The 14,137-nt window shown below is 38.6% G+C and overlaps 1 protein-coding gene across 8 annotated transcripts in view; it reads left to right on the top strand.

Annotated features, from left to right (window-relative positions):
- Positions 1 to 8,198, top strand: part of CHL1 (cell adhesion molecule L1 like) — a 352,993-nt gene extending 344,795 nt beyond the window's left edge. For all 8 annotated transcript variants that reach the window (XM_044934072.2, XM_006075573.4, XM_044934075.2 and 5 more), the window contains 2 exons: positions 28 to 100; positions 4,597 to 8,198. In XM_044934072.2, coding sequence (XP_044790007.2) covers positions 28 to 100; positions 4,597 to 4,813 — 290 coding nt within the window. In that variant the 3' untranslated portion in view covers positions 4,814 to 8,198. The remainder of the gene's footprint in view (positions 1 to 27; positions 101 to 4,596) is intronic.
- The last annotated feature ends 5,939 nt before the right edge of the window (positions 8,199 to 14,137 follow it).

Genomic DNA, 14,137 nt, shown 5'->3' with positions numbered 1-14,137 from the left:
TCTACCTGTGTGTGTGTGTGTGTTTAGTGAAAGAAAAGGAGGATCTTCATCCAGACCCTGAAGTTCAGTCAGCAAAAGATGAAACCTTTGGAGAATACAGGTAAACATTCCACTCCATTTAAAAATGCATCAAAGCATATATCCATCAAGTTAAATAAACTTTAAAATATATAAAAAAAAGCATTTTTACTTAAAGCTTACAGGACTACATTTTAACACCCTTATAAAGAATAGTAATACAAGTGATTGATAGCAACCAAATGTCTGTGTAAGGAGGTGTGAGGTGTAACTGCTGCCTAGGTAGACTCTGTGTGCTTGGACAATTTCCTTGAAAGGTGTTATTCACAGGACAGTATTGTTATTTAGAGATTATCTATATAAAATAGGTAAAATATCTTGTAGTCACTCCTCACCGTAGCCATTGTGAACTCAGGTTGTATTCAGTGTATACCCATAAACATGTATTTTGTGTACCTGCGGTGTGTACCTACAAAGGTGATTAAGTCACAAAACATGTCCTCAAGATGAACCTAGTCTGTGTGTGTGTGTGGGGGGGAATTATCTATGCAAATGATTGTAATTAATTAAAGAGAATAAGAGCAAAAAAGGGAGCAACTATTGCTGTCTAAAATGAGCTGGTAAGAGTTCATCCAAAGAAGGTTGAGACAGCCTTTAAAGGATGAAAAAGATTGTGTCACTCTTAACCCCTGGACCAAACTTACACAAGTGTGCCAAAATGGGAGAAACTGCAAGAAATCTGGTAGGAGGTAAGTACCTCTTAAGGGTGTGTTACCCTTCTCATTCTCTTGTTGTCACTGTGCATCTTCACCTTTCCATCACCCTCTTCTTGACTTACCTGTTCCTGTTGAGGACTCTGTTGTTTTCAGTCATGTGCTCTGTATACTGCAGCCAAGGGAGCTGTTGCAGTTTCCAAGCATATATGACCATTAGCACACACGACCAGGATCCGTATTACAGAGCAGACTCAGTTGGCTCTGACTGGCCCCTGCCCTGGATCCATCATTATAAACAGAGATGTGGAATATTCTCATTAGCTCTCCTACATTAACTTATGTGGGCTTCCCAGGTTGCTCAGATGGTAAAGAATCTGCCTGCCAATGCAGGAGATGTGGCTTCAGTCCCTGGGTTGGGAGGATCCCTGGAGAAGGAAATGACAACCCATTCCAGTATTCTTGCCTAGAATTCCATGGACAGAGGAGCCCGGTAAGCGACAGTCCATGGGGTTGCAAAAGAATCAGACACGACTGAGAGACTAAGCGCGAGTGCGCACACACACCAACCAATGTACATCTGAACATCATGGTAAGCTCTCCTTGCCTCTATGCTTATTTTTCTTTCCTCCATTTAGTAAACACTCTGTTACTTTGATTCAGTTCAGTTCAGTCACTCAGTCGTGTCCGACTCTCTGTGACCCCATGAATCGCAGCACGCCAGGCCTCCCTGTCCATCACCAACTCCCGGAGTTCACCCAGACTCACATCCATTGAGGTCAGTGATGCCATCCAGCCATCTCATCCTCTGTCGTCCCCTTCTCCTCCTGCCCCCAATCCCTCCCAGCATCAGAGTCTTTTCCAATGAGTCAACTCTTCGCATGAGGTGGCCAAAGTACTAGAGTTTCAGGTGTAGCATCATTCCCTCCAAAGAAATCCCAGGACTGATCTCCTTTAGAATGGACCGGTTGGATCTCCTTGCAGTCCAAGGGACTCTTGATATTTCTTGGTAAATGACTTCAGATACTTTATAGGAAAAGGAGCATTAAAGGGTGAAAGGAGGGAGAAAGAAAACTTTAAACTTTACAAAGTAGAAAACTGTGCCTCAAATCCCACAAGGCCAGGGTCATTGAGGATCTATGGCAACTGTTTAAAATGCTTTTGAAAGACATATTACTTGATCAATTTTATAAGGAAAAAAAACTAAAGACATGCCTTATTCAAAACTCATTCCCTCATGTTTTGCGGCTGCTCTAAAAAGCCAGGTAAAACCACCCCCTGCACTATTTCACCTGGCATCTTGTTTTGAGTAGTTAATAGTTTTCATCACCTTTCCTCAAAACTACATGTATTCAGGAAGATTATTCCAGGGGACAGTAACATACGTGAATTCAGGGGACAGTAACATACGTGAATTCTCATCTTTCCAGCTTCTGCTTATAGTTTCTTCGCTATCCCGTTGCCTGGCCTGTAAGGTAATGCCACATTTGGTCTTCTAGTTTTCTTCATATTTGTTTTTGTAAGTGTAGCATCCTAGTTCTGGAAATAATTATTGTAAGAGTCAGGACAGTCTGAATTATCAGTTCAGTTAACAGTTGCTCAGTTGTGTCCGACTCTCTGCAACCCCATGAATCGCAGCACGCCAGGCCTCCCTGTCCATCACCAACTCCCGGAGTTCACTCAGACTCATGTCCATCGAGTCAGTGATGCCATCCAGCCATCTCATCCTCTGTCGTCCCCTTCTCCTCCTGCCCCCAATCCCTCCCAGCATCAGAGTCTTTTCCAATGAGTCAACTCTTCGCATGAGGTGGCCAAAGTATTGGAGCTTCAGCTTCAACATCAGTCCTTCCAGTGAACACCCAGGACTGATCTCCTTCAGAATGGACTGGTTGGATCTCCTTGCAGTCCAGGGGACTCTCAAGAGTCTTCTCCAACACCACAGTTCAAAAGCATCAATTCTTCGGCACTCAGCTTTCTTCACAATCCAACTCTCACATCCATACATGACCACTGGAAAAACAGACCTTTGTTGGCAAAGTAATGTCTCTACTTTTCAATAAGCTATCTAGGTTGGTCATAACTTTCCCTCCAAGGAGTAAGTGTCTTTTAATTTCATGGCTGCAATCACCATCTGCAGTGATTTTGGAGCCCAAAAGTCTGCCACTGTTTCCCCATCTATTTCCCATGAAGTGATGGGACCAGATGCCATGATCTTCGTTTTCTGAATGTTGAGTTTTAAGCCAACTTTTTCACTCTCCTCTTTCACTTTCATCAAGAGGCTTTTTAGTTCCTCTTCACTTTCTGCCATAAGGGTGGTGTCATCTGCATATCTGAGGTTCTTGATATTTCTCTGGCAATCTTGATTCCAGCCTGTGCTTCTTTCAGCCCAGTGTTTCTCATGATGTACTCTGCATATAAGTTAAATAAGCAGGGTGACAATATACAGCCTTGATGTACTCCTTTTCCTATTTGGAACCAGTCTGTTGTTCCATGTCCAGTTCTAACTGTTGCTTCCTGACCTGCATATAGGTTTCTCAAGAGGCAGGTCAGGTGGTCTGGTATTCCCACCTCTATCAGAATTTTCCACAGTTTATTGTGATCCACACAGTCAAAGGCTTTGGCATAGTCAATCAAGCAGAAATAGATGTTTTTCTGGAACTCTCCTGCTTTTTGGATGATCTAGTGGATGTTGGCAATTTGATCTCTGGTTCCTCTGCCTTTTCTAAAACCAGCTTGAACATCTGGAAGTTCACAGTTCACGTACTGCTGACGTCTGGCTTGGAGAATTTTGAGCATTACTTTACTAGCGTGTGAGATGAGTGCAATTGTGCGGTAGTTATGCTGCTAGTGAAAACAACTCCAGATATTTTTCTCTCTTAAGTTGTGTGTCCACATGCCTGTGTCCACCATAGATGGCTCTGGCCATCCTGGTCCTTAGGAACACTGGCTGGTAGGTGAGTATGCAGGTCTCCACAGCAGTGAACCGGAATATGGCACAGGGAGCACTAACTCTAATGTGACACCTCATTCCAAAGCAAATCATATGGCACTGCCTAACACAGAGGGCAGTGAAGTACCATCCTGCCCTGCTTCTAGAAAAACTGAGCTAAATGGAACAATTTGATGGACACCACCAGCTACTACCCCATTCTATAAAGTGCTCATCATGTGCTAATTACCTTTTCCCCCAATTTTTCCTTTTTAGAATTTTATAAAATCTTCTCAGTGTGAAAGATGTTGGTATTAAAAAAAAATCCTCAGCTAGAAATGAAGAAAACTGTATCATTTGAAAGACATTTTACTAACTCAGAGTTGGATTTGTTAAAGAATAAAACTCAGAGCATAAATGCAGGATACTTGTAGCATTCCTATTCCAAAAATGCCAGCTATTCTTTTTCTAATTTAACAACCCTGAATTTATAAACTGTATTGAAGTTCTTTGGTTACAAGAAACAGAATTTAATTGGTTAACCTGGACGAGAGAGACATTTTTGGAAGGATCTGGAAAAATACGGAGGATCAAAGGTGAAGACAGAAGATCAAGCTTTGATGACCAGGAGTTCTGAAAGTGTAGGAAATAACATATTTGTTTTCTATGTACATAAGCAGATTGACTATCTGCGTGTCTCAGTTTTAAAGGGAAGCAGGAGTGTTGTGAATGGCAGAAAAGTTTCTCAGTTACTCAGCATAACACAAATTGGTAATGACTTTCTAAAGATTTCTTTATGAAAGGGTCATTTAGAATCTGTCTTCAGTGCTAACATGATTATCTGGAAATTTTTAAAACCTATTAGCACTTTGGCATGAGTCTTGCTTTCCAGGAATATTTCAGATTTTTGTCAAACTATTCTTTTTTACTTTCTAGTGACAGTGACGAAAAACCTCTCAAAGGAAGCCTTCGGTCCCTTAACAGGGATATGCAGGCCACAGAGAGTGCCGACAGCTTAGTGGAGTACGGAGAAGGTGACCACGGTCTCTTCAATGAGGATGGCTCTTTTATCGGTGCCTATGCTGGGTCTAAGGAGAAGGGATCTGTGGAAAGCAATGGAAGTTCCACAGCAACGTTTCCACTCCGGGCATAAACAGAGCACGTAGCAACAAACCAGTGGTTCACACCAACCTTCCAGATTTAACTGTTCAAGGGAGCAAGAACTTTCATATAGAATAGAAACATTCTGGCCGAAGCTTTCACCCAGAATTCAAACATCCTGCAACTCTGTTCAGAAAAAGAGCACTGCCTTGAAAAAGTGAAAAGACCTAGCATTATAGGCCTGGAGTTTTTTGTGTTTTTTTTTTTCAGGTGCTCAAAATGCAAACCACAAAAACAGATCCTGTATTTAGGTTCACCTCAACTGAATCCAAAGTCTCTATCCGCTGAAATCATCCCTGCCTGGCTCCACTCTTCACTGTGTTTGCATACATGTTGCTGCCTTGTGGGTTTTCTGCGTATGCACACGTGTACTCAGTCTCGGAGAACTGTCTCAGTGACTTCACTTCATGACAGGTTAAAAGATGGTAAGCCACATGGTTATTTAAGCTGTAAAGAGGAATATGAATGTCTTATTAAATAACACTTCATTGAATATATATAGTCTGAATTTATTATTTAAAATGTTACTAGCAGAAGTCTTAGGTGAACAATCAACTAGTATTTATTGAGCTCCTAACTCTTTGCCCAGAGATGGTCTTGCTTAAACAAACAGAATTCTTTCAGTTTCAACATGAACTTAGTTTCTATCAGTTATGACACCTAAAAACATTTTTGTTTGTTTTTCTTGGACTCAATTCAGCTGCAATAGAAGCAGCGGTCAGAAGGTGATATTGGAGGTGTCTGACAACTGTATCTATTTGATATCTCCATTTCTAAATTGACTGCTTTTACCTATGTTTGTATAATGGTATGTTCCATATATTTCGTGAATGCATTGTACATATTATGTTAATATTTACACAATTTAAAATAGAGATTGTTTTATTTTGAAGTGAGAAGAACATTAACAGGCATGTCTGTACAGCTAGAGTATATAGTAATATACCATTTTTCATCAATCCACAGCTATGACCAATAACATGAGGTTCCCAAACTGAAGACTTTGTACAAAGCATTTGGATTTTGTTCTTATATGCTTTTCCAACAATCTCAAAATAAAATATCATATAAATATTGAGGGGAATGTTTTCATATTTTTCAAAGTAAATTTTTGTTGTTGACTGTACTCCTACCCCAGCCCGCCAAGAAGAAAAACCGTTTACAGCATAAATTCCTATACAGATGTTTGCCTATATCACATTTTAAGAATCTTCGGGGTGGGATATTTTTCTGTGTTCTTCTGTCAAAGCTAGTACAAATTCAGAGAATTTATTTCCTGGCCTGTGAACTACTGGTCCGTCTAAAATTGTACATGAGAGAAGTTTAGAAATACTATGAAGGACTGTGCATATGTGTCAGTAAAATTCAGTGTTGAGCTTCTCATTTTTCTTAACCTTACCGTTAAATCCTTAAGTATATTTCTGAATTATGTTTACGTGAAACCAACTCGCAGGTTTTACTTTCATTTTTGAACTCTACCTGTGGGTCTATATTGTTCAAGCCTTGACTTTTATTCATGTAGCCCACTCTCTTTCTTCTGGACCAAAATGAGGGATTGTGTATAATAGTCAAACAGTAATCCACACTGAATATCTAATTACCATTTTAAACCTTGTGTGTCCTCCCAAATGGATAGGCAGCAGAAAAGAATGTCTTTCTTACAACAATACTTGGTGGGTCAGGACTTGACCACACTTCTGATGGAAGGATTTCCAAAGTGGGAAGGCACTGTGGTCCTCAAGCTGGGAATGAGGAGCCACACACCCCTCCAGCACCTTGAGCTTGATCCCCACCTAATTTTAAGGCAGAGCTTTTCTCAAGGAAGAGTCATCATGTTTGGACTTACCTGGCAGGGGGGATTTCTGGTACTCAGCTATCAATGAGGCCAAGGTTAGGACTTCTGAGCTTAGTTCTTCTAGTATCCCAGTTCCTCATCTTTGTCATCAGCTGAAAAGGTTTCTGCAGGTTGGACATAGTCTCAAAAATGCATTAGGATTAATATAAATTTAATCACCTTTCAATTAGAAGTTAACACAAATAATGTTTTATTTTCCTGGATCACAGCGTTCTTTAACTTGTGAGCAATAAGCATGTTCCTGCTCATATTTTCTGAATGTCCCAAACATATGGATTTGAAAAACGCGATTGTTTGAAGATTGCCTTTAGCTATGACTCTTCATTACCCTGTTTCAATAGCATTTGGTTTCTACTGGGAATCTGCACAGAAGGAATAGGTCTATGACTAACTTTCTCTAGCCTACAGCCAATATTATTTCAATGTAATAGATTGTATATAATCTCCAGGATTGATGGTGGGAATCAGTTCCTAGGGAGCTGTTCAAGGGTTAGGAAAATGCAAGTTCTCTTCCTGGTTCCAGCACTGATGATGTACGTAAACCTTAGGCAAGTTGCTTGACCCCTTTGCTTCAAACTGTCTCAACTTTAAAGTGCTAACGATGATCTCAGTTACCTTATCTCTGTCACAGGGTGTTCTTTTGTATGAAGAAAAATTTGAAAATGATAAAAGCTAAGATGCCTTCTAACTTCATGAACAAACCTATAATCTAATGATACGTCAAAAAGTCACTCCACACATACCAACTTTTTTCCTGTGAACACATAAATATATTTTTATAGAAAAACAAGTCTACAGGAAATAAATCTACTGTTCAATGAGCAGTATGGTTTGCACATGCCATCCAAAATTATTAATCAGAAGGAAATTAAGCAGGGTCTTTGCTATACAAAAGTGTCTTTCACTAATTTTGCATGTGTTTATAAGAAAATGTGAATTTGGTGGATTTATTGTTGGTAAAAAGGCATCTGATATTTTAGATGTATCCATATTTATAAAAGTGTAAAGCACAATGGAATTATGCTGGAAGTCTCGAATAATATTTTTCCTACTTTATATTCATGGAAGAGATGAGCTAAAGAGAGAGAACAATAATGAGAAATGGTGGTGTGTTTTTCTAAGCATTTAAGACATAATTGCCAACTGAAACCCTAAAAATGTTTACATGTCATTAAGGTTTGCTTCTTGTAACAATTTTAAATTGATTATGAAGGGATTGGGTTTGTAATCTGTGGTAGTATGTATCCTAGTTCCCATAGTGAAATAAGTAGGGTTGTGCCAAAGCTTACTTTGTTTATATCTTAAATTGTTGGATTACATCCTCAAAGCAGATAAGATACGCAGAACTGGTTTACCTGATTTTCTTTTGGCTAGAATATTCATAGTAGAACCTTATTAAAATGTGTTTGTATTGTAGGTGGTGTTTGTATTATGCTTATGAATATGTATGGTTTAAAAATATTTTCAGTATACAAGAAATTCAACTTTCCCAATAAACGTTCAACTTCACGTACTCTAAAAATGTTTGCTTTTTTTCTATCCACATAAGGAGAGTCAGAATTTACATATCAACCTTACCTTCAGTTGCCTCTGATCCTGGGATATCTGTAAATGAAGTATAAATTAGTAGAGCATAAAGGTATAAGTAAGGTATTTTGAGCTGAATGATAATTTTTACAAATAGACCATTTAATATCATCTACAAACTGTAATATGCCAATAAACTCTATAGTTACGATAAATGTAAAATTAAGATGAACATATATTCCTCTGATTGGTTTTAGAACAATGTGGAAGTGTTCCTTTGCAAGGAAACATCCAATAGGCTGTACTTTCCACCAAGGCTAGTGGGTAATCGGAACACCTGATCCGGCTCAGCAGAAAATCTACTGAAAATTGTGATTTCTAAAAAGCATTTTCTGTGTACTAAGCCGTTTACATACAGTATATACATTTTTATTCCCTCACTCCTCTTAGAAACACTTTAGAAAGAAAGGTGGGTTGGGGTTTCAAGTTGACTCATTCATGGTTAGAAACTTCTTGGTTTTAATATAGTAGGGTCAGAACGTATACTAGGGGAAAACAGGCAAAACTGTATCTATAAAACAGTTCAGTGTATACAACCTAAAAAGCAGTCATTTTTGTAGGTAAATCTGCTACAATGCAATTCTCCAGGGAGAAAATACGGTATCCATGCTTACTGGATCCTCAAGTTCCTGGCAGACTCAATCCTAAGTCTCTTTCCCACTCTATCGTCTCCCTGAAGTATCTCGTACCTCCAAGACTTGGATTGTCACGTGTGGACTGCCAACTTTGAAGAATTTCTAATAGAAAATCCTTACATCTGAAGTTTTTCATAGATGACTCCTTACTTGATGTCTGCCCTCTGATGACAGGAGGAAAAATGTTTCGAAAGTGGATGTATAATTTTCCCCTGCTAAAGCTGTTCAACTCCCACCCCCTACCACAACTGTGCAGCTCAGTGATTTTAAGCAACAGTAAGTACTCAAGCCATAAACCATCCTCCTTCATACTCAGTCTTCTCCTGTTCCCCACGTTCAACCTGTCACTAAATTCTGTTGATGTTATCGCTTGTGTATGTCCTGGACTGGCCCAGGAACACTTCAGCTAAACCAACTTCATCCTTACTCTGCTCACCCCACGTGACTTTCCATTGTTCTTGAGAGCGAGCAAAAAGTCTTTAATTGCTCCTCATTATCCAGCACAGTCAGATTCCTCCTCAGGTCCTGAATCCCATCGTTTACCATCGTTCCCTTCCTTCCTGTTACAGCGATTGTGTCAAATGCTTCTTAAGCCATGCTTTGGATTCTTGAGTTGCTGTCAGTCTTGTACCAGCCGCAGTTGGAGTGAGTGGCTCTCCATGAATGACAGACTAAATCCAGGTGGAAATGAAGGGGAGTACTCATGATGAAACTCTTCCAGAAAGCCCTTCCCTTGCCACTATGGCATGAGATGCCATGGAATCCTGCCTGGTCCCTATTCCTGCTCATGGAGGAATTAAGACCCCACAGAGTAAGGGTTTTACAGTGATACAGGGAAACTGGTAGGGAAATTCCAACCTTCTTTCTTGTCTCATGTCCCTTCCCACATCCCTTATACAGGATCGTCCCAAGGATTAGATCAGTCATTTGCATTTAACAGGGGCCAATTGAATAGAATCTATTGTTTTTGTTTTTGTTTTTTTTTTTTTCCTGCCTCATTCTCCCTTTCCCTTGTGCCTAATGCTAGTTTATGGGGACTGCACTCCCTAATAAATTAGTAGTCCATATACTGACTGCTGCAGGCTCTTTTAAGGAATTCAGGCTAAGACTCAGCTTTTATCAGCTCTGAGTATTTGGTCAATTTCTTCCTGTTGTGACCATTTTAAACTTACTTCTTCACAAAATCACTTATCTGTTTCAAAGTTTAATGTTATTTCTTTAGAGAAACCTCCCCAAACTTTCCTAACTCGGTCAAATCACATTTTTTTAGTGTATCCGGTTATTACTTACCTCTCAATATTTGTACTAGTCACTGTTGCATTTTTATAGTAATTACCATGTCTATTACTCTGATTAGTCCAGAAATTCTATAAGGGCATCTTCTTTTTTATGAAACATCAACTGTCTAGCATAATCTCTGGCATCTGAGGGACATTTTTAAAATATTTGTTAAATAGTCACAGGAGATATTCCAAATAACGAACGCATTTGAGAAAATGCTAGTCCAGATCCATGAAACAATCTCCGCTAGCACCTCTAAACTGTTCTTTTTCTGGGTTCTCTATCTTAATAAATGACCCTGTTATCCACTATGTCATTCAAACCCAAAGCCTGAAAGGCATTCCTGGACCCACTGTTCCTCCGTGTTTCACATCATCTATCAATTGTAACTCAAATACTTTTTAACTCAGACCTCACCACTATTGCTACCCCTCTAAACCAAGACCTCTACTTCTTAGGGCTGGTCTTCTTGCTTCATTTTTGTGGTCCTCTGAAATCGGTCAAACAATCCCAGAAAGCCTTACAAAGTATACATCAGATTATATTAATGGTTTCTCAGTGAATTCAGCCAAGATTCTAAACTCCTAACCACATAACCATATGTGAGGTACTTTACCGACCTGCCTACTGTTTTTCTGTCTGAAATGTCCCCCCAAATCTTCTATAAACTGGCTTATAGTCTATTTAAAGGTCACTTATTTGGAGGTGTTTCTGATTATTAACTCTGAAGTAGTCAGGGACTGTTACATTACTCCTTATTTCTTCAAAGCAGTCATTACTAATTGATATCCTTATTTAATTTTTGTCTTCTCTGCACCTACTACAATGTGAAAATGCTTTTTTCCATGAGAAAAGCAACTTTGCCTATCTTGTTCCCTGCTCTGACACCCAGAATTGGCCCCGGCATGAAACAGTTCTCAAAAAAATAGTTGTTGAGTAACTGAATGAGCTTAAGCACCACATGGGAAAGAACAAATAAAAGTAAGCAAAAAACCAGATTAGTCTGCTTATTAAAACTTACTGATCTGGGAGAGATTGGACAAGACGGAGGAGTAGAAAGACCCGGGGCTCACCTTCTCACAAGGTCACATCAAAATCACAAACATTTGCAGAATTGCCAACGATGAAAGACTGGAACCTATAAGAAAAAAAAAAAGAATCTTCTACAACTGAAGACAAAGTACACACCTCAAGGAGACAGGTAGGCAGGGTAGACTGGTGATATAGTCAAGTCCAATATTCCCGAGTGGGTGAGCCACAGATTAGAGAGTAATTACATTGAAAAAAAAAAAAAAAAAAAAAAACACTTTTTTTTTTTTTTTTTTTTGCCATTTGTAGCAACATGGACGGACTTGGAGGGCACTGTGCTAAGTGAAATAAGTCAGAGAAAAGCAAACTGTATGGCATCACTTACATGTAGAATCTATAGACCAAATGAGTAAATATACCAGAAAAGAAAAAAATTCAGATATTAAAAACTGTACTAGCAGTTACCTTGGGGAGAAGCAACCTAGGAATAGGATATTCAGAGTTACAAACTATCATGCACAAAATAAAGAAGCTTTGAGGATATATTATACAATACAGGGAAGGTGGCCGATATTTTATAATAGCTATAGACGGCATTTAATATTTAAAAATTGTGGATATCAATGTTGTACACCTGTAACTTACCTTTTGTTATATGTCAGTTCAGTTCACTCAGTTGTGTCTGACTTTTGTGACCCCATGGACTGCAGCACGCCAGGCCTCCCTGTCCATCACCAACTCATGTTTGAGTTCACTCAAACTCATGTCCATTGAGTCGGTGATGCCATCCAACCATCTCATCCTCTGTTGTCCCCTTCTCCTCCTGCCCTCAATCTTTCCCAGCATCAGGGTATTTTCTAAAGAGTCAGCTCTTTGCATCAGGTAGCCAAAGTATTGGAGTTTCAGCTTCAGCATCAGTCCTTCCAATGAACACTCAGGACTGATCTCCTTTAGGCTTGACTGGTTAGATCTCCTTGCAGTCCAAGGGATTCTCAACAGTCTTCTCCAGCACCACAGTTCAAAAGCATAATATGTCAGTTATACTTCAAAAAAAAAACCTGTTTACATTTTGTAAACATGCATACATTTAGAATATGTTCAGCTTATTTTGGTGATAATTTCAATATACATATAAAGCTAAGTCAGATGTTTTATATATGAAAATAATGTCATGTCAATTATATCTCAATTAAAAAAATAATATACAGGTGCCTCAGGTGCCTCAATAAAAATACAGAACTGCACACAGCAGGCCTCATTGTGGGGAAACCAATCTTTTCCAAAGCTGCCACCAGGCCCTCCTCCCTTCTGCTTTCAGGAAAGGAAGTTGTTCTGTATGTGGCTAAGTAATCATTAACTCAGTAATTCCAGTTATAAGAGACAATACAGATTTTTTTTGGGGGGGCGGAAGTAAATTTCAGCAAATTACATACAAAGAACTTAACTGCACTACAATCTATAGTAGAATGATTTTCGTGGTGAAGATATTTATTTTATAATTTCATGCAGCAAATATTTATAAGATAAATTTTACATTCTAAATTGAAATGTATTATCTTAAAATTAATTTGTAAAATACCAACACATACTTCTTTGATTTAAACAGTGGAAGCATCTTATAATTGTGCTCTTTTAATAAAAGATGTAATTAAAAGAATCAACCACTAGATGGGAGTGTTTTACAAGGATATAAACTTTATGTACAGAGCCCATGCTGTATATACTCAAGGTATCTTTTTTCCTTGAGGGCAGTTTTCCGAGATGGAAACGTGTCTGAGATTGAAACATGTATATGTATTACTTAGATTTTACTCTTCATTTCTTCTACTTTACTCTTTCACTTCTAAATCATAGCCATTCCTGAACTTCATTAATTCAAGCTTTGTCAATTACATAGGTCTTTTCTAAGGGATTGGTATTTTTCAAATCTTAATTTATGATAAAATGACAATAAATACTTAGGACATGGGAAAAATAGCTTATTTTCATTTTTTCCTTTTTGGTAGAAAGAGAAGTGACTTCTGAATTGTTTGTATTATTATCAATTTCTAAAGAAATTGATATTTTGTTTGATGGACTTCCCTGGTGGCTCAGTTGGTAAAGAATCTGCCTGCAATGCAGGAGACTGGGGTTCTATCTCTGGGTCTGGAAGATCCCCCGGAGAAAGAAATGACAGCCTACTCCAGTATTCTTGCTTGGGAAATACCAAGGACAGAGGAGCCTGGCAGGCTGCAGTCCAGGGGTCACAAGAGTCAGACACAACTTAGCAACTAAACCACCACCAAACAAATTGATAGTTCTTCCTTTTTTCTGTAATTAGAAATACCCCCAGTATAAGGAAAAAATATTTTCTAGTGAACATCTGCATAGCTAAATAATACCTCTGTCATCAGTCTGTTGTGAAGATAAAAATGACTTCAAGTGTGTAAAGAGCCAATATGCAAAGTACAAATCACACTATAACATTATTAAACACTTTTTAAAAAGTGTTAACTGAAAGATGTCCTTATGATCATGTTCATAATTCTGCAGTAAAAGGTAAGGTGTTGTTTGAAACAAACTATTTTGTTAAGAAAGATGACAAGGTGAAATCTGAGTTGACATCTAATACAAATAGAACAATTTCAAACCCAGGTTAAACTTTACCTTCAGTACACAACAGTTAAATACCTTAATGGAATTCGCCACCTCTCATATTGTTAGTGTCAACCTGAAGGGCTTTTCAGCGCATAAGTCCTAGATTCCATCGTTGGAGCTTTGTGTTCTGCAGATCTGGGGCTGGACCGAAGAATTTACATTTTTAAAGTTCCCAGATGCTGCTGCTTCACCTGCTGGCCAGGTGATGCCACCTGAAGAATAACTGACCTACAACACTGCCGAAATTTGAAAACAACCGATTAAAATTGAGAAAAATTCAGAAATAATAAAA

This window comes from Bubalus bubalis, chromosome 21, assembly GCF_019923935.1.
Source record: "Bubalus bubalis isolate 160015118507 breed Murrah chromosome 21, NDDB_SH_1, whole genome shotgun sequence".
Taxonomy (NCBI): Eukaryota; Metazoa; Chordata; class Mammalia; order Artiodactyla; family Bovidae; genus Bubalus; species Bubalus bubalis.
This window is presented reverse-complemented; position numbering and strand designations above follow the sequence as displayed.